At 38.6% G+C, this 20966-nt stretch overlaps 1 protein-coding gene across 1 annotated transcript in view; it reads left to right on the top strand.

Moving 5' to 3' along the window:
- LOC132394122 (hippocampus abundant transcript 1 protein-like) overlaps positions 1-20966 on the top strand; it is a 59589-nt gene that overhangs the window by 7485 nt on the left and 31138 nt on the right. The window contains exons 2-3 of the mRNA XM_059969885.1: positions 15182-15277; positions 19331-19393. Of these exons, the coding sequence (XP_059825868.1) occupies positions 15182-15277; positions 19331-19393 (159 nt within the window). The remainder of the gene's footprint in view (positions 1-15181; positions 15278-19330; positions 19394-20966) is intronic.

Genomic DNA, 20966 nt, shown 5'->3' with positions numbered 1-20966 from the left:
AGGGAATCCTGCACAAGGACTCCCAAGTCCCTTTGCACCTCTGATAACTGAATTTGCTCCCCATTTAAAAAAAATTTAGTCCATGCCTTCATTCTTCCAACCAAAGTATAAGACCATATGCTTCTAACACTAACTATATTCCATCTATCACTGCTCTGCCCATTCCCATTATGTCTGTCTCCTTGACTTCCTGTTTCCTCACACTGCCAGCCCCTCTATCTTTGTATCATCTATGAACCTAGCCACAAAACTATCAATCCTGTTGTCCAAATGAAACTTATGACATGAGAAGAAGTGGTCTCAACATGACCTTGCAAAACACCACTGGTTAACAACAGCCAATCAGAAAAGGCCTCCTTTATTTTCGTTCTGTCAGTCAGCCAATCTTCCATTCATGCTATTATCTTTCTTGTAACACCATGGATTCATGTCTTAAGTAGCCTTGCATCTCATGTATGGCACCTTGTCAGGCCTACTGAAAATCCAAGTAAATTGACTCTCCTTTGTCTATCCTGCCTACTATTTCCTCAAAGAATGTCATCAGATTTGTCAGGTAAGAGTTCCCCTTAAGGAAACCATCCTGACTTTGGCCTACACTTCAAAACCCCAAAACCTCATCCTTAATAATGGACTATATCATTTTACCAACCACTGAAGTCAGGGCAACTGGCCTATAATTTTGTCTTTAGCCTTCCTTCCTCCTTAAATAGTGGGGTGACATTTGCAATTTTCCTGTTCTCCGGAACCATTTTAGAAGTTAGTATTGTTACGTACCCTGTTACTGGGTCACTTACCAGCAAAGATAGAGAGGTCCGTTGAAGTCTGATGGTACTATTTTTAACAGTATTTATTGATAAAAATACACAAAATAATATCAATGCAAACATACAGATAATATATGTCGTCGATACTAAATCTAAACACGTGGATATAATAATAATCAATAAGAAATAGCTCTATCGTTGTCTAGGGGATAACGTATTGTCCGATGGAAATATAAAAGTCACTGTTAGTTAGTTCAAGCTGCAGCGTTTTGGTTTGAGAGCAGGACAGGTTAAAACTTGCCCAGTCCTTTTATGATGACAATCCTTCGAGAGTCGTTGGGAGTTGATTTCCCCGTTGTTAGTTAAAAACCATTCTTCCGTGGTCAAGGCACACCGATTCTGGGGCAAATGGAAACGAACGCACGTGGCCTTCCCACCGGCTTTTGCTATTATGGGATCGCTAGCGTTTCTTCTGGTGAGTCTGAGGGGCTGTTCCCACAGACCCTCTTTTATCCTGACTCACAGGGTCTCAGATGTTAATCAGGTTGAGATGATGCAACCTCTCCACCAACCTTCCCCTCGGTTCATTGCCTGGGGCTTCGATGCATCGTACAGGATGCAATACACAAGTCCGTCTCCAAGAGGCAATAGCCGGTATCAATGGGTCCGCCTTCTCGGAGGCCAGGTCACATTCCAATCTTTGTGAATTCTGCATGTCTTTCTCTCATTTCCTGGGTCTGCTGAACAGACTCAATAGTGATCTTGCGATTCTCACAAAGGAGGGGGCTACCTCGCAGCCTTCGGCCCCTCAGAGCTGTGGTACATTCATAACAGTATTATAGATTTAGGGAGACACAGTAGCGTGGTTGGCACAATGCTTTACAGTACAGGCGACCCGGGTTCAATTCCCATCACTGCCTGTAATGAGTTTGTACATTCTCTTTGTGACTGTGTTGGTTTCCTCCAGGTGCTCCAGTTTCCTCCCACGGTCCAAAGACTTGCCAGTTTTTAGGTTAGTTGGTCATTATAAGTTGTCCCATCATTAGGCTAGGATTAAATCTGGGAATTGCTGGGTGGCATGGCTCAAAGGACTGGAAGGGCCTATTCCATGCTATATCTCAATAAATAAATAAAATGTAGCCTTTATAGAGGTAAATAAAGGTTTTAACTTTACTTTCCATTTCACAGTGACCATTTGAGATTCCTGAAAATTCTTTTCATCATTCTGACATTTTGTTTCCATTCTAAGCTGTTGATCTCAAAAAGCTAAAGTACATATGGTTGTCACCAGTATCAGGTTAGCTGAACAGGTACGATAGGCATGGCAGCACTGTGAGCTTCTACTCGACTGAGATATGGTATGGGTTTTGCTTAGGCTCAAATGAAGTTGGGGTATTAGTCACTGGATATTGCTTCTTTATGGGCCTTTTGAGTTATGTTAGTTACCAATTCCATATTGGTATGGCTGGATTCTGAGGTTTGTGCAAAGACCTCTGTTGAGCCCCTTGTACTTCCACTTTCTGGCAAACCTAATGGTTCTTGTTGCACTTTATCCAGATCTTTGAGATTTGACTCCTACCTTTGATTGCTTGGAGCCATCTATACCCACCTTCCCCTAAATATATCTGAAGTGATCTGTTCTCTGTGGATTCTAGAAATCCACCAGGTTCTCTGGTGTGAAATGTCACCTATTCCCTTTAGTAATGTGCTATTCTTTTCCAGGTTCCTTCAGATGTAGTTCGTCTGCTAATGACTATTCTTTCCCTAAGGTATTTTGGGATGCAAATCTGATACTGTAGTATTTAGATACAGTGTGGCAGCTTTTTCCTGAAACCCATGTAGGCTGGGCATTTTGAAGAAATGCACACGCAGGCCAACATGGGAGTGGGAGAAAGTTTCAGTATCAGCGCATCACAAAGCTGTAGTCAGGCTAATGTCCATCTGCTGTGGCTTCAGTAACCCTCCGTCTCCTATAAGGTGGAAAGTAGGGTGCTCGCTGGATGTTCAATTTCTTCACTGTTCCTTAGCAAATGAAACAGCTCATTCTTGCATGCAGCAAGACCAGTTTCAGCTTTGCCGTAATGATTATTTTTGTGTAATGAGATATTATCACAGTCTGGGCACTGCTGGCTGCAGTTTAAAAACCAATTATGATGTGTGCTGTGATAGTGATACAAACCTTCATCATATAAAAAAACGGGGGCCCAGAAATTAGATCACAGAGCGACTCAGTTGAAATGGACACCACCAAGAGAATAATGAGCATTTCTGGCCCACGTTGCATCACTCGTGGAATCCTGTAAGGAATCATCCATTTTGTCTCAGCTGATTTTGGTGTTTAACACTGATTACCCCATTGCGTGCTCCTTTCGGATTGTTACAAGAGAAATTAAACTACCTCCTATACTTCAGGGTCAGCATGGTCTTCACAGTGCATCACTGAAATGGAGCCAGCTCAGTAAAGTCCAGGTGCACAGTTGATAATGCAAGGCCTTTTCGAGTGAGGTTGTTTTGGGGTATAACAGCGAATCAGCAAGCTTGTGTAATGAACATCAGGTGCAGCACCCGCTGCTGCTTTGCCTGTTATGTCATGCTGGGTTATTTATCCTGGAAACGGGTCTGAGAATGAGACAGTTAAGGGAGGGGTTCCTGTTTTTTTTTGCCACTATGTTATTACAGAGACTTCAGAGTCCTGGATACAGATTCATTCAAACTGATCCATTCTTCAGCACATTGCTTTGAAAGCTGTTGATTTTGCTCCTGACACTTTGTGGTGCTTTGGAGCAACCTGGCCTTTGATGTTTTAGTTTATACCAATTTAAGTAATGAGATTTCCAGACTTCATAGAACTCTTCTTCCAAATGTTACTAAAACCTCAACCATTTCTCCCTCTGTAAACCGTTTTTAAGAATTCAGACTGCATTAATCTGTTTCAGAACTGTTAATTCTGTGATGGGAGTTTTGTATATTATTCCACTTTCTGACAAATAATGAGTAAATCAAACTTAACTATCTAGGTAAAGAGGCCAGTTGAGCAGATGGTAATTGATATAGGAATGAACTTTGAAATATGAACTGTACGGCTTTAGTCACTGGAGCACGAACTGGGAGAGGAATCTGAAGTTTCTCGACTGTTACCTGTGTGCAATAACAGAAAGGAAATATGAATAGGTAGAGCCGTGGAGCACAGGTCTTGAGGGTAATAATAATTCCCTATAAGTGTGTGCGCACTTTTGGTTGTCATATAGTACAAGCACATTTAAGGAGAGCCATGGGAGGAGGAGTAATTTAAAATCTACTAGTTCCAGAAGACTATAAAGTTTAGAAATGCCACTGAAATTGGGAGAAGAAGTAGGGAATATTTATAATTTAATTATGTTACAACAGGGTGGTGGATATTTTTGGGGAAAATTGATTGTTTAACAAATGAGGAATTGAGTTGTTAAACAATTTAGGAATTGACCAGATGGTCAGCAGAGATTTTTCTAATTGCCTTATTTCCTGTGTTCCTTGTTCGTCCTCCAAAAACTGAAGGCGTAAAGCCAGATTGCTGAATTCTTTCTCCAGTCTGTGCCATCTTGAGCAGGTAATTCAGCATAAAGTGTTCTAAATAATGTTTGTGTAATTTAATTACAAAGTTTAGTGGATCAGGTTAGCAGTTTCTTTCTTGAAGATTTAGGTTTTCTTTCTTTGGTCATTGTTGTACCGATACTGTGTGGCTAATTGCCACTGCACGTTTGTGGTGCACTGGAGGTCAGTTGGCCAACCTTTCCAGACTGACTTCATTTTGGAAAGGGGAGCCTAGTCCATTTTGACCTGACCAATGTATCAAAATGGCTAATAAGTTTATTGTTATTTATTAGTATATTACAAATACCGGACATGAACTGTATGAAATTGGCATTACTCAGTATGAATTTGATGTTTTAAAATGAAATTGCTGTTTTGGTTGGTGGAATAATCGCTTAAGGAATCTCAGTTAAAAAGTAATTACCAATGCAGGAAAATGGACATGTTATAATAGTCTGTTGAAAACTTCCAAACCAGATGGTAAAGTAGAGCCAAGGTGTGTGCAGTTGTCTGGAAATTTCTGAACTAAAGCTCTAAGACTTAGCTGAGAATGAAAATAATCATATCTGTCTAATTTAATATTAGTTTGAACAAATATTTGCTAGCTATGTTAGTAAATAACTGCATAAAATGAGTTTTATTGTTTGAAACTCTGTAATAAACATTACAAATATTCCAGTGTGGTCTTTACTGGCATTGAATATGATATAGAACTTATTTTAAAATAATGGTTTTTTTTTAACATTGATCATGATTGTTGTCTTCGAGGCTTTGAATTCATTTTAAAGGCAAGGATGAGCATTGGAATTGAGCGTTACTTTCATTACATCTGAACAAATTTATGATTTTAAATTGAAGGAACAATTCCCAGAAACTTAGGAGTTTTCCTAAGCATGCAATGCTTTGGACAACTGTAATCAAAAATGTTGGCAATATTTCCTATCCCTTGGCAGTGCTGTCACCTTTGCATATTTTTGGAGGAAATGCAAGTGCATGAAATTGTATAATGAGTACATTCTGAGTGTTTCCTCCTATCAGTCCTGTATAAAGATAAATTTACCTTTTTACCTTCATATGCAATAAATAAAGTTTCATTGGGAAAGACAGCTTTGGGGCTCCCAGATTTATATAGATGACTGTGCCCTTCAGAGATATAATGTCTAAAATTTCCCTGACAGCACTCATGGTTTTGAGTCACAAAGTTAAAGATCCTCTCCCTTAATCCTGTGGGATGCTACTTTTAATACAAAATTTGACTTTTGTCCATGATGCTCAATTATTTTTGGATTTACAGATATTAATGATAACAATTAGCTTTATTTGTCAAATGTATATACATGAAATATGGACATGCGATGTGCCTAATTTGCATCAAATCAGCAAGAATTGTGCTTACCAGTCTGCAAGTGTTGTGACGCTTCTGGTGCCAACGTAGTACGTCCACAACTTACCAACCCTAACCATACGTCTTTGGAATATGGAAGAAAGCCAAAGTACCTGGAGAAAACCCACGTGGTCACGGGGCAAACATACAAACTCCTCACAAACAATGGCAGGAATCAAACCCCAATCTTACAGCTGGCTCAATGAAACAATGGAACTACTGTACTGACTCCATGACAGAAACCAGCCATCTAGACATGAGAAGTTATGTTAACCCAATTTGAAATGTGGCCTTCCTGTAGCTTGCTGTAAAGAATTAAATTATTTGTTATGTTGCTTAAGTTTTCTCCCAAAATTACTCCTGTTCCAAAATGTTTTTGCAATAAATTTAGGAAAGCTCTGAGTCTGTAAGCATTTCAAGAATGTTAGATATCACATGGCCATGGATAATTTTGGGATATTTTAAGTGCTTGCCTGTGAATATTTTCTAATACCACTCCAAAAAAAACTATATTGTCATTTTGTTGGACTGTGGCAGAAAATCTCCCAACAAGTTCTGACACAAAATGTATAGGATTATTCCTCTCATTTCACACTGCCCCCAGAACTGTTAAAATACTGTGATCAAATGATCTCTTATTCTTTTACTCCTCTTCCTTCCAACGTGGTTGAAAATTGTAGTGGTTTAAATTGATCAATGGAAAATGAATGAGCTGCTATTGAAGGATGTGGTAGGTGTTAGTAGTGCATTCAGACTAGTGAACCTTGCACTGAAGCTCAGTACAAGATGAGCCTATGTCCCTTAATGGCATATTTTTCATGGGTTGTAGTTTTGTGACATGAAATAGATTACAACCAATTTCCAGCACTTGAGTGTAACTGCATACCTTGTACTCTGTACTAAATCGAGGAACAGTTAAAGTTGTTTTTGCTCTGAGCAGTTTTAAGTTTTAAAAAATCTGCATTTAGTGAACAGCTTCATTTCGGCTTGAATAAAGCAAAGCCATTTCCAAATTGCAGAGTTATTTTTTGACTGTAACTTGAGGATTTCTCAATTAAAATTCACTAATTAAAGTAATGAGGTTAATTCTAATATCAATGTTTGTATCATACATCAGATTGTTGAAAGTGACTGGATATGGATTCCATAATTGACATGTATATAATAGAATATTTAGAATGATTTAGCAATAACATTCAATCATGTGCTTCAGACATAATAAATACTGTGTGTTTGAGGTGATGAAAGGGAGATCTATCTTTAATTTGAGTGAAGAGCAGTGGGCAGCATGAACATGTGGATTTTCCCAGATTACGGGTTTTCTGATGATTCAGGAAGTGAACATCAGCACCCATGTGCTCTCTAGTCTTAAACTCCTAACCTCGAATCTTTAAGTAACCACAGGCACTTTGCATTCCAAAAGGACCGGATTGCATGTGACTGGTGGAATTGGTTTATTATTGTCACATGTACCATAATATAGTGGAAAACATTGTTTGGCATACCACACATACAGATAATTTCTTTACAATGGTTCATTGAGGCTCCTACAAGGGAAAACAATAAAAGAATGCAGAAAATAAGTTTTAACAGCTACAGAGAAAGTGCATTGCAGGTAGACAACATGGTGCAAGATCATAACGAGGTAGATCTATCTTGTTGTATTAGGGAACTATCCAATGGTGTTATAGTGGGATAGTAGCTGTCCTTGAGCCTGGTGGTTTATGCTTCCTGTTCATTGTGAGGGAAGAAGAGAGAATGTCTGGGTTGGGTACAGGATCACTGAAACGAGACCTTTACCTAAATGATGCCATGCCGTCAGGAAGTTCACCTGAATCATTTATTCTAAGACAGTCCACTGTGCCAACCATATTTTAGCTGACTTAGCAGTCAGCTGAATGACTAACTTCTCACTGATGACTCAAACCAATCTGATCCCCCATTTGTACTGGAGAGTTTCCTTGAAAATGTGGAAATGGTAATGGGGAGTACAGGGGAGATTGTTCTGGAGGTTCTCAGTGACTGCTGCTCGGTTCAGTCAAGAGTGCCCTGCTGTACTCTATAGTGTGTTCATTGTTTACCCTATGCTAAACATCTAGCAGTCATTAGTGCATAGAGCTTTGTCCAGCATGCCTTAGTAAGATGAGGGGGATAAAACAGTGAGAAAGGGTTCTTTGGATGTGTTGTCTGAACACGCCAAATAGTTTCAATTTATGCTGAGCCTATGCCTGAATTTCTCCAATCATCAATATGCTTTGGCTGCAAGATTGTATCAGCTGCTATGTATGCAGCTGTGAAGGTGAATTAATTTCACTTTTTGCAAGCATTTGATGGCTGCAAAGAAAGTTCTGGATCACTGTGTAGATAATGAAAAATATTCACCATTTCTGAGTGCCTTTTCAAAGACACTTGAGGAATCCACAACTTCAAACGCCACAATGTGACCTGATGTACTGACATTCATGTGGCTCACCCTGAGCTTCTACTGCATTCCAGTATTGACACAGCTCCTGTAATGTGATAGATTGAGGTGGACTGTCAACTTGATGTTAAATGGTAGAGGAAACCCAAAGAGCTGAATGAACTACATCTATGCTCTTAAGATAAATGTTGAGTTTCCTCAATATTTTATGAGTTGTACTTTTCTCTGCCATCAAATTATTTCCACCATCTTTACCCCCCCACCCCCTCCAGAATTACAGAAGTCTAGGTTAGCTGTTGCTTTTACTCCGCAGCTCAGAGAAACTCGCAAAGAGATGCATTTCCTCATCCACCTTATTTACAACAGTGGAACTGTCAAACAATGTTGGATGCCCCTTAGCCCTAGCACTGAAGTGGGTCAACAACATAGCTGCTTAGTACTTTAATTTGTTACTGGGAATGAAGGAGGGAAAAGGTTCAACCTGTCAGCAATATTTTTGCCCAAAGAAAGCAAAACCTTCTACATTATCAGTCTTGATTACTGTACATTTCAGACTCCTGAGCGTATCCTGAAAGCCAGAGTGCCAAGGAAACCAACGTGTCTTTTCATACATGCCATCAAGACATTAAAAAAGACAATGTGCCTTTCTTTCCATGCATTCCTTTGTTGCTTTGTCACCCTACCTGCCCTACTCTCCTTCATGTTTAGATGCCTTCCTTTGAACTTCAGTGTGAACAAGGCTGCTGGTTATCTCTGGTTACCAGTAATTACAGTTTAAAAAAGCTTGATTGCATAGGAAATCTCTGCAATTATACATTTTCTTCCAACAGTGTTCAGATATATTTGCTTTCAAAGATTGAGATGAGGGAAGGTTCTCAAAATTACATGTGGTGTGGAGTTCATGATTTCACATTGACCTTTTCTAGGTGGTCTCTCAGAGAAGTAAAAAAAACAACAAAAGTATACATACAGAAGATGAACTCCCTCAGTGTGCAGGTGATTTTCCAGGCAGAATGAGGTGTGGAATCATTTAGAGAAATGTACTGAGGCAGACAAGACGTTCAGAATTGCATTGTAGCAGTCTTTGTTTCAGTTATTTTTAAAAGGATACAATGGTGATGAAATATTGCAATCTACTTTGTTAACCAAGCACTGTAGTCATTAGATTTGAATGTATTGAAGTTAAAGATGTTGGTTGTAAGTAGGTGTAAGACAAAACTAGGGAATGCTTGAATTAGATTTTCCATCCATCTGTGCAAATCAGGACAGTTAAGTTGCATGACTAATTTAAATAATCATTTTCAATGCCTGTTATCTCAAAAATCCCGCCCCCTCCCCCCCCCAGCCGAACACCGCCACTACCAAGTACCTCATTAAATAACTCGGAGGAAGGGGGAGAGGTATGATTTAATAAATGCACTAAATTGAGTGGGCCTAAGCTCCTTGTGATTCCTGCTTGATTCTTCAGATGGAATTTGTGTTGAAATCTTTGGCAGCCTGTGTTGGAAAGATCACCAAAACTGTATGAAGCTGGGAAGTGAGTTAATTTTCACTGGGCTTTAGTAATAGAATAGAGTAGGGAGAGATGGACATTACTGAAATATAGCAGGGAAATTAATTATTCATGCAGCATTTGGTGTGCCATGTTTACTGTTCACTGCAGCTGTTTTCTGCTTTTGTGCTCTCTGAACTCTCACTGTTTCCAAATCCATCAAAATCATTCGAAAATAGATGTCACATGAAAATCCAGACTTGATCACTAACATATATTGCCTTGTATATTATTTTACAATTTGAGTAATCATTTAATACTTTTCACCTTCCCCAACCCCTTCGTAGTCTATAAGATAGATACTTCATTGATCCCAAAGGAAATTACAGAGTCACAGTCGCATTACAAATGCAGATATAAATATCAGAAGAGAAGTAAGAAAGAATAAAAAATAAATTGCCTCAAGCAGTCTAACAGGAGGGGGTCATCACTTGCCCAGCTATAGGTTGACTCTTAATAGTGCCTAGTAGCCGAAGGTAAGTGTGACCTCATATAGCGCTCTTTGGAGCATAACAGTTGTCTTAGTCTCTTACTAAAAGTGCTCCTCTGTTCAGCCAAGGTGGCATGCAGAGGGTGAGAAACATTGTCCAGAATTGCCAGGATTTTCCGTAGGGTTCTTTGTTCTACTACAGCCTCCAGTGTGCTCAGTTTGACTCTTATAACAGAGCCAGCCTTCCTAATCAGTTTATTGAGCCTGTTGTTATCACGCGTGTTGATACCATTGCCTCATCACACCACCACATAAAAGATTATACTGGTAACAACAGACTGGTAGAACATGAAGGAAAGGCCTGCATACTCCAAAGGGCCTCAGACTCCTCAGGAAGTAGAAGTAACTCTGGCCCTTCTTGTCCACAGCCTCTGTATTAGTGCACTACTCAAGTCTGTCATCCAGGTCTATCCCCAGGTACTTGTAGGTCCTCACCACATCCACGTCCTTACCATTAATAGTAACAGGGAGCAGTGCAGGTATAGTCTTCCTAAAGTCCATCACCATCTCCCTTGTCTTACTGATGTTGAGCTGCAGTTGATTCAGCTTGCACCATTTGACAAAGTCCTCCACCAGTGCCCTGTGTTCATCCTCCCGTTCTCCCTTTATGCACCCAACTGTTACTGAATCATCAGAGAATTTCTGCAGATGACATGACTCAGCGTTATATGTAAACTCCAAGGTATACAGGGTAAACAGGAAGGAGCCAGTACAGTCCCTTGTGGGGACCCTGTGTTGCTTACAGCCATGTCTGGCACATGGTTCTGAAAACGCACAAACTGTGGTCTGCCAGTCAGGTAGCCATTATCTAGGATACCATGCTCCAGCTTACATTTGCACTAATTTCAAATAAACACATCTCCAAGGTCCTTGACCTAGGGCTCAGAATTTCCTTCTGCAGCTGGATACTTGACTACCTGACCAACAGACTCCAATCAGCAACAACACCTCTGCCACAATTATTCTCAACATTGGAGCACAAGGCTGTGCTCTCAGCTCCTTTTGTCCCTATGTACTTGACTCTGTACAGTCAGATTCTGCTCTAACTCCGTTTACTAGTTCACAGACGACACCACAATTGTGAGCCAGATGTCAAACAATGACAAGGTGAAGTACAGGAAGAAGTAACAGTGTCCCAGGACAATCACCTTTTCCTTAATGACCACCTGTTGTTGTTTTCATGACTTCAGCAAGGGGGTTGGATTACATCTCCCTACCTTTATCAATGGTGCTAAGGTGGATATGATTGCGATCTTCAATTTCCTAGGTGTAAATATCACCAATAGATTGTCTTGGTCTAACCTTGAGTGTAGATGCAATTGCCAAGAAAGCATACAAACATCTCAGTAAGCTGAGGAAATTTGGCATGTTCCCAATGATGAGAAAACACCCTATCTGCATGTGTCACAGCTTTTTTTTATCATCAAACTGCCAAGAAATTGCAGTTGTGAACACTCCCTACCCAGTCTATCATGAAAAGCAGCCTCTCTTCCAATGACTCTGTCTGAACTTTGTGATGCTTAGGGACCCTTCCCACTCCCATGATTCTCTCTTCCCCAAGTTTCCATTGAGCAGATACACAAGCTTGAATACACCTCCCAACAGGCTGTGGCTTCTAACCTGCTGTAATTAGACTCATCCATGGATCTCTTGTATGATGAGGCAGAGATGTTGATATCCCAGTTTACAACATCATAGCCATTGCACATTGTCTACCTATGCTTCAATTTCTCTACAATTATTGCACTAAATTCAGTATTTTATTATATTACCTTTCCTGCTCTATTGATGTACTTGTGTTCAGATTAAAAAGACGAAGCCTTATGCTAGTGCAAAGCCAGCAACAAACTAATTAACTATCCCATTTTATTCTCCCCATGTTCTAATCAACATTCCTGAGTTCCTCCCATTCACCTGTACTATGACCAATTGGTGGTGATGGAAAATTAACTCACTAGCCTACGCATCTTTGGGATAAATGGTGAAATCAGGCCACCTGTGATTAACCCATGTGGTCACACAGTGAGCGAACTAACTTGGTACAGACCACAACAGTGGTCAGCATTGAGGCCAGAGTGCTGAAGCTATGAGGCAGTAGCTCTGCTAGTAATATCACTATGTGTGCTCCCCAATGACAACTGTTATGTTTTGTAACTCCAAAACACGTAAAAGTGAATTGAAATAAAAGCAAGAGTCTGGAATAATGTATCTAACTTCATGTTTAAGCAAGTCATGTAGGTAGTGACATTATGACACATGCTATTTACATACTTTGACATATAACCTACAACACATTATATAAACATCAAAGAATGCCAATCAAACAACATATTTACAATATTATTCAAATATTACTGATATATTAAATACTATATACAACAAAATTAATTTTGCAAAGACAGTACAGGAAAACATTTAAATTCTATGTTGCATTGTCTATAAATGCAAACTTTGAGTGTATTATTTCAAAGTATCACTATCTCTGAACATGTCTTGTCCAGGAGCAAGATGGATCCATCAAAGATGGAGATACAGGTCCTCTCCAGGTTGCGACAGGATTCCATTCCTGAGATCTGTTCCCAAATCAAAAAAAAATTCTCAAGTTAGAACTGTGGCCATGAACTTGAATTCCCATATGGCAGAAGGTACCTGAGGCAGATGGCAAAGCTATCCCGCCAGTCTCCCAAATGCTTGTCTTCTATACACAAGTATAGTGATATACATACAGTTGGGAGACCTCAGATTACAGATATAGTCTTGTGGATCTTGGCCAAACTAACCCAAGGTGAAATACTATTAATATTACTTTGGGGACAAAAGCTTGTTGCTCCTATTAACAAATACTCAACTAAGTTGATCATTGCCTGGAAAGCATTCGGTGGGAATAAAAAGGCACAGAATGTACTTTAGGTGAAGAATTTTACTGTTTGTCACCCATGTTCATCAATCACTGAAACTGAGTGGTCAATGAAACTACATAGTCCAAAGAAAGTGATTGCTCGACACACTGGGTAGTATCCACAAGGGCATCATTGGAAGCGCAGGTGACACCAAGCAGGGTATTTTTCTTTTTATTGATAATTGAGTGTGGTGAATTAAGAAATTGATAATAAAGCATATTACTAAATTTAAGCTGCTGCATCGTGAACAGTTGTAAGATTGCTTGCGTCTTCAATACATTAGTTTAATTTTGTTTTCAGACTGAAAACCGGTAAGAGAAAGGACAACATCATGCAAACAACTGTTAAATTGGATGGAATTAGGTTCATTCCCAAATTGAGTTATAAAGCTGGACTTCATAAAGATAGTTATGTAGTCTAGAGATATTGTGAAGTGATAAAACATTATGTCATCAGCACCAGTGGAAACCTGCTCTACCTATTAATAAGCAAACATGAGGAAATCTGCAGATGCTGGAAATTCAAGCAACACACACAAAATGCTGGTGGGCTGCCTGGCCTGCTGCGTTCCACCAGCATTTTGTGTGTGCTGCCTATTAATAATGTCATTGTAGGAATAGCATGTTCCTAGGAAAAGAAAGTCAAGGGGCCGTACTTTGAAGAGTATAAGAAGGAAAAGCAAGAACTATCAGTGTTAAAATAGACAGGTGTTGTCCTTCAGAGATTGACAATGAAAGGAAAGCAATAAAGTAGATAAATTGATCACATTGGCAATAACAGCAAAAGATAAGAGAGCGATAAACAATATAGTTGGAGGTGGGGCTAAAATGTGTTTTGGGAGGGTTCAAATTTAGGTGCCAAGAGGATAAGGATTTGAATTTTGAGCATGGTGTACGTGAAGCTAGGAGGATACAAAGTATTCCAGAGATATCAGAGAAGTGAAGACCCATAAATTTCAATGAGAATCATTAGCATAATAGACATTCTCCAAGCTAATTGCAAGGTTTAAGAGATTATGAAGTATGTTGCAAGTATATACTCAGTGGCTACTTTATAAGTTAATGCGATACCTAATCAGCTAATCGTGGCAGCAACTCAATGCATAGAAGCACGCAGACGTGATCAAGAGATTCAGTTGTTCAGACCAAACATCAGAATGAGGAAAAAATGTGATTTAAGTGACTTCAACCGCGGAATGATTGTTGGGCGCCAGGCAGGGTGGTTTACGTATCTCAGAAGCAGCTGATCTGCGATTTTTTTTTTAAACGCACAGCAGCCTCTAGAGTTTCTAGAGAATGATGTGAAAAACAAAAAAGTATCCTTTCCCACACCAGCAGTTATTCCCCCTCAACCATCAGGCTCTTGAACCAGAGGAGATATAACTTCAATCACCCCCACAATGAACTGATTCCACAACCTGTAGACTCACTCTTAAGGGTTCTACAACTTGTGTTCTGATTTATTGCCTGCTTATTTATTTTGCTATTTGTGCTGTTTGTCTTTTGTACATTAGCTGTTTGTTCATTGCTGTTGTGTGCAGTTTTTTATTGATTCAGTTGTTTTATTTGCATGCTCACAAGAAAATCTTAGGGTAGTATGAGGTGATGTATATGTACTTTGATAATAAATTTACTTTGAATATTGCGAGCGGCAGTTCTGTGGGCGAAAATGCCTTGTTAATGAGAAAGTCAGGAGATAGGCTAGACTGGTTCAAGTTCTGACAGGAAGTCGACAGTAACTCAAATAAACACGCATTGTAACAGCGTGCAGAGAACATATCTGAATACACATCAAACTTTGAAGGCTACAGCACCACAGACCACACCTGGTTCCACTCCTGTACATTATAAAGTGGCTACTGAGACTATATTTAGGCATATAGTACAGCTTTTTAATTAAAGGTATGCCCTCTCCGTTTAACATCAGATTAAAAATACGATTTTTACAAAATAAGAATTTATCCATTGTAGGAAATATCTACATATAAATACCATTTTGCATTGAATGTTTTGGGTACTTGGTGCAGAATATTTGGGTACACAGCATAATTTTATAATTTTTTGTTCCTATAGTAAATTCTTTCACTTCTTTTTTTTCAGCAACATGGAATTGGGCGGCCTAGTGTTTATCATGCAGTAGTCGTCATCTTTTTAGAATTCTTTGCCTGGGGACTGTTAACTACTCCAATGCTAACAGTAAGTACAATATGTTTCATGGTACTTACCTGCAGTTAATTCTTCAAACAGAAGTATACTATTACTGAACTGACCAAGCATGAAGCTCCTGAATTTTGTTTTGATATTATGAGCATGTGGTGAAAAATGTGATCACTTTTGAATACAGCAAGGTTCCAGATCTTGAGGCTGTCACCCTTTGGAGATCAAACTTTTGTGTTCTGAATTACTGCCTATCATTTTCTCCAGAAAGTTGCCAATGTACTAACAAACACTAGTAATGTTTAGCATTCATTTTCAAGCCACACACAATCCTGTTCAATGTGGAGGAGGTATTTAGAACCTACATATGTTTTTTAAAAATGTTAATATGTATTTAAAATAGTAATAAAATGTTTTTATTTATTGATTGAGATACAGTGGCAGAATAGGTCCTTCTAGCCCTTCAAGCCATGCCGCCCAGCGATCCCCCAACTTATTCCAAGTTTAATTGTATGACAATTTACAATGAGCAATTATCCTACCAACTGGTCCAGATTTGGACTGTGAGAGGAAACCACAGCACCTGAAGGAAATCCACGTGGTCACGGAGAGAATTTGCACACTCCTTACAGGCAGTGGACCTGGGTCGCTGGTACTGTAAAGCGTTGCGCTAACCGCTATGCTACCTTGTAGTTAATATTTGCATAGTTTAGAAGCCTTGTTCAAATTGTACTTTGAAGTATAGGTCAGTAGGTTTCAATAGGTACATTTAATGTCAGAGAAATGTATACAATATGCATCCTGAAATTCTTCATCTTCTTCTTCACAAACATCTACAAAAACAGAGAAGTGTCCCAAAGAATGAATGACAGTTAAATGTTAGAACCCCAAAGCCCACCCCAGCTTACCCCGCCCCACATATAAGCAGCAGCAAAGCAACGGACCCCCTCCTCCCCCACCAGCAAAAAGGCGTCGGCATCCCCCCCCCCCACCCCAAGCCGGTACTCAAGCGCACAGCAAAGCAACAATAAAAACACAGATTTGCATTACCCCAAAGACTACTTGTTCACCCAGTTATTCGACGTATCTCAGTCAGTCTCTTTCTCTCCCCCCCCCCTCCAATAAGGTAAAAAGAGGTGTCCCCATTTCTGGATATTAGTATTTAGAGAAGGTTGTCAGTTAATCTACATTAACATAAATGTAAGTTAATGCCTTTATTAATATATAATTTAAAATTAACTGGTTCCATCTACCTTGTCCACGTGTGACTGTGTGAAGCTTGAGTGAAAGGCACTGCAAGATGAATGTCACTTGGTGCATTGTCATCCTGGAGGAGAAAGTGATGTTTGGTATAAACAAAGTGTTTCCTGTACATTTCCATCTGGATGGTCTGGGTTACGGGGTTTGGGGAGTCGTGGTGTGTAAGTAGGCTGATAGTGATGATTTTTGTTTTGTGCTACTTTTACACACAAAACAAGGTTTTATTTGCCTAATCAAGACACCATATGTTGTTTGTAAGGGGGGGTATCATAAGTAAAAGCACTTTACTGTTCTTAATTTCAATAATAACGTTAGTCTCCTCAAATGAGTTATGTCGTAATATTATTCAACCGGCATAGTAGCTTGATTAATTTCCAGTGCAGCCTCTATTCCTGAAACAACTGGAAAAATATTGAACAGTTATTTCACATTACTGTATGTAGTTCTACCCATCTTGGGGAAAATAAACACAGCCAATGTTGACGTTAAATGATTTGAATCTGATCTTGTTATTGTTAACTGCTTCGGGGTGGAAACATTGTAAAACGTGCAGTGATGATGTCAAATGGAAAGTGGTTCACAGCAAAATGGTTTTTTACAGTGAGCAGGCGGTGATGTTCCATTTGATCATTTTCCAATGCACAATTTAATTTTAACCAAAATAAATTAAGAGTTTTCTTGATAATCAGTACAAATTGACAGTATTTACTACTTCTGCTGAAGTAAGACTTCATGTGAAGCAAATGATGAATTGTCAATACAGTGTTAAGCCTTTTTTTCACTGAACCTTTTTGGAGTTAGTTTTATAGGAAAGACATCTACAGAAAGAGGAAAGTCTTTAGCTGCTTAAATTAAAAGCATCTGATCAATTTTTTTTTCTTGTCAGCAAGGACCTTCTGAATCCACATTAACATATGATGCAGAGGAAGCTTTCCTTTGCCAAAGATAATACTTTGGTTACTTAAAATGTGCATTGCTACCATTTATGATTGCCATAATTTAGAAAAAAAGCTTGTATTGTAATAGGGAGAAATAAAGTGCAAAGAGGTTCTTATGGATAGTGGAGTGTGCTATACTACTTGCAAAGAATTAATTATGAACAGTAAATTTATTGCTTACAGTAGCATAATTCAGTAAGCTAGAGTATTTTTAAAAAATTATCCTGGTTAATGGTTATTGTCCCTAGGTGTTAAAGTAACATATTGGGTATCTTAGTTTGTTCGGCCAACTAAAACCATAGCTATAATATAGGAGACACTGCAGTCAAATTGTATTTAATAGTGTTCGACAAATAGTAATGAGAGAAGTGAATAGGTATTGGTTACTAAGCAGAGGGTCTGCAAGAGAGATGTGTCAGGATTGTAGTGAGAAAGGGTGGAGTGAAGAGAAATTATACACTCATTAGCCACTTTATTAAGTATAGGAGTAGATAACAGTGCTGTACCTGTACATTCTGCTGCTGTAGCCCATCCACTTCAAGGTTTGATGTGTTGTGCATTCAGAGGTGCCCTACTGTACACCACTGTTCTAATACATAGTTATTTGAATTACTGTTGCTATCAGCCTAAACCAATCTGGCCATTCTCTGACCCCTGTCATTATCCACCCTCAGAAATACTACTTACTTGATTTTTTTTGTTGTTCGCACTATTCTCTGTAAACTCCAGAGACTGCTGTGCATATTAAAAAAAAGACCCAGGAGATACTCAAGCCACTCCATCTGGTACCAATAATCGTTCCACAGTCAACGTCACTTGGATCATGTTTCTTTCCCTTTCTGATGTTTGGTCTAAATAACAACTGAACCTCTTGAGCATGCATGCATGCTGATGCATTGATTTGCTGGCATATGGTTGGCTGGTTTGCAGATGTTCAGGAGGTACCCAGTAAAGTGGTCACTGAGTGTATATTGGTGTTTTAGCCACTTAATGGAATAATTTGCAAGAAGTAGTTGCAGGTAAGAGAAACCTGTAACCAGGATTCAGATTTATTTTTCCTGGATCTGAAATCTTTCATGATTTTCTTCAATTGTACTTCTGCATTTCCCTAGCTTAAATGCCTTTTTCTTATTTGGCCTTTTCACCCTCTTAATTATTTGCTTTCATTTCCTTTTACGCTGTAAACAATTTCTTGATTTTCTATGTGGCAGCCTTTAGGTAAAGGGGAAAGAATACAGTTGAAACCCGGAGTAGTTGAAATCATTGCTCCAAGTAGAGAACTACAGAATTCCCAAGAGAAAATTTGAGTTGCCTGACATTGTTTAGTCAGTATTTGAGGCATTTATGCTCTCTGTGAATAAGGTCCAAACTGGCAGCAGAGTGGTTCACTGCCCCAACAATCTGTGTTTAGTCCTGCAGCTAATTTACTCCGACATCACAGAACAGACTGATTAATTGGATAATTAGCTGCATAGATTACCACTGATGTAATCAGAGTGGAATTGATGGGCATCTGTGAGAGAATGGATTTCAGGAAAATGGAGGGTTGGAATTGCAGTGAGAGCTGACTTCAGTTTTATAGGCAGAATGGCCTCGTTCCCTATCATAAGAAATATGAAAAATATTAAGTGAATGAGTTTAATGCCTTAGTTTCATGGAATCAACTGTTGTACATGAAAATTCTTTGCATAGCACATATAAATTTTGGTGTAGTCGATTTTCATTAATCTACAAATATAGCTCTTGCTATAACAAAGCATTTGAAACTTGTTTAATTAATTTTGACTTGCTCATAGTGGAAGTATTGACAAGTGTTAAACCTGTTTTTATTTAAATACAGCTGTTAGTGTTTTCACTTCATTATATGTAATATTTTTACTTCTTTCTTTGACAGGTTTTGCATGAAACCTTTCCTAAGCATACATTTTTAATGAATGGCCTTATTCAGGGTGTAAAGGTAAGAATGTCTCAAATTCACATTCCTGATAAAAAGAAGCAAAGTTGGATATAATTTTGTAGAAATTAATATGTGTGGAGGTGCATATTACTTATGAGATGAAGTGCCTCTGCAGATCGGCCACCACACATTTTAAAGGTCATACTATTCATATGATTCTGTATGTTTCTAACAAAAAAAACTACACAACTGAATCAGTGAATTAACAGTATTGCTGTTCCTCATTGCTCCCTACCCCTTGGCAGAAGTGTCATGTCATTTTTGAAAATTTGGTATTCTAAAGAGTCAAGTTCTCTTTGAATACCGTCACCTAGATTTTTCAAAGATGTTCCCAAAAAAGTTCATGACACCGGTTTAGCACGTACACAATGTGTGAAAGAATAGTGCGATGCAGGAAAATATACCATTTTGCTGGGGTGATATCTTTTAATCTTTGTTTTGCTTTACGCTTCTGGATGCACTTTGTATGTGTCATTAAAATGTATGTTTACTTTGTCTAATTAGTCAATGCAAAAGGCATAACTCGTTATTCAGTTTTTGAAATTAATGCTATTTATTAATGCCCCAATTGTTAAACTTGGTCATGCTTATGCATAGTTGAATTTATTTCTGCAGATTTTTTTTTTGGAATGCTCAGTCAAAATCCCTTTAAGTTTAACCTGCCTAAGACTTGTTCAGTATGTAATTTACACAGTCTGTTCTATAAAGGTAGTAGCCACATTGGCAAAGCCTGAGAGTACATACTAAATAAGTTCTTGAAGATAACTGAATGAGATTCTTCAGAGCTCTTCAGTTAGAAACAAGGTAAACAAAGTACCTTGAGAGTTAAGATGCCTGTTTTATGTTAATTGTTCAGCCTTGCAGGTCTCTAATGACACTTTCTTTAATGCCCAAGATCCTGAAAGTGACTGTGAGCAAATAATTTTAATACATTGTACTTGATATTGGGTTCTTATAGTATGACATTGTGTATTCTATTCCGCAACATCAGTGCTGGAAGCAGCATTCTATAAGGAACATCTGCTCTTTAACAATATTTTTTGTAGAGCTGGAATATTATTTGTATTCTATAATCTATGTTTGTTCACTACTGTGTTAGCTTTTCATTTGAGAAAGGCTTTTGCTGTCATTGAAGCTTTACAGATCCCAATCTAATTTGCCACAAATTCCTGTTCAAAGAATTTTACAGATTCTTTCAAGTGCTGAAACTACTTGTTGGTAGGTAAAAAGTTCAAGCTGATGGGCTGACCTTCATTGAATTTTTCAAGAATGTAGTGTTCAATGTTCAGACTTGATTACAGGAATTCATGTTTTTTTGTCTGAAATATAAAATGTGCACATGTTCACTGTACTTGGTAAAAAATAAAAAGATATTGGTAAATGTATCACATAAACAAGTAAAGCTTTACAAAAAGAAAATTAAATATTTATTGTATTTATATTGAATGGAAAACCGTGTACTCCATAAATGCAAGAGATTCTGCAGATGCTGGAAATCCAGAGCAGACGCAGGCACACATCTGGAGGAACTCAGCAAGTCAGGCAACATCTATGGGAATGAATAAACAGACGA

The sequence above is a fragment of the Hypanus sabinus genome, chromosome 5 (genome assembly GCF_030144855.1).
Source record: "Hypanus sabinus isolate sHypSab1 chromosome 5, sHypSab1.hap1, whole genome shotgun sequence".
Lineage (NCBI taxonomy): Eukaryota > Metazoa > Chordata > Chondrichthyes > Myliobatiformes > Dasyatidae > Hypanus > Hypanus sabinus.
Note: the sequence above shows the minus strand (reverse complement) of the source record. Positions and strands in the feature narration are given on the sequence as shown.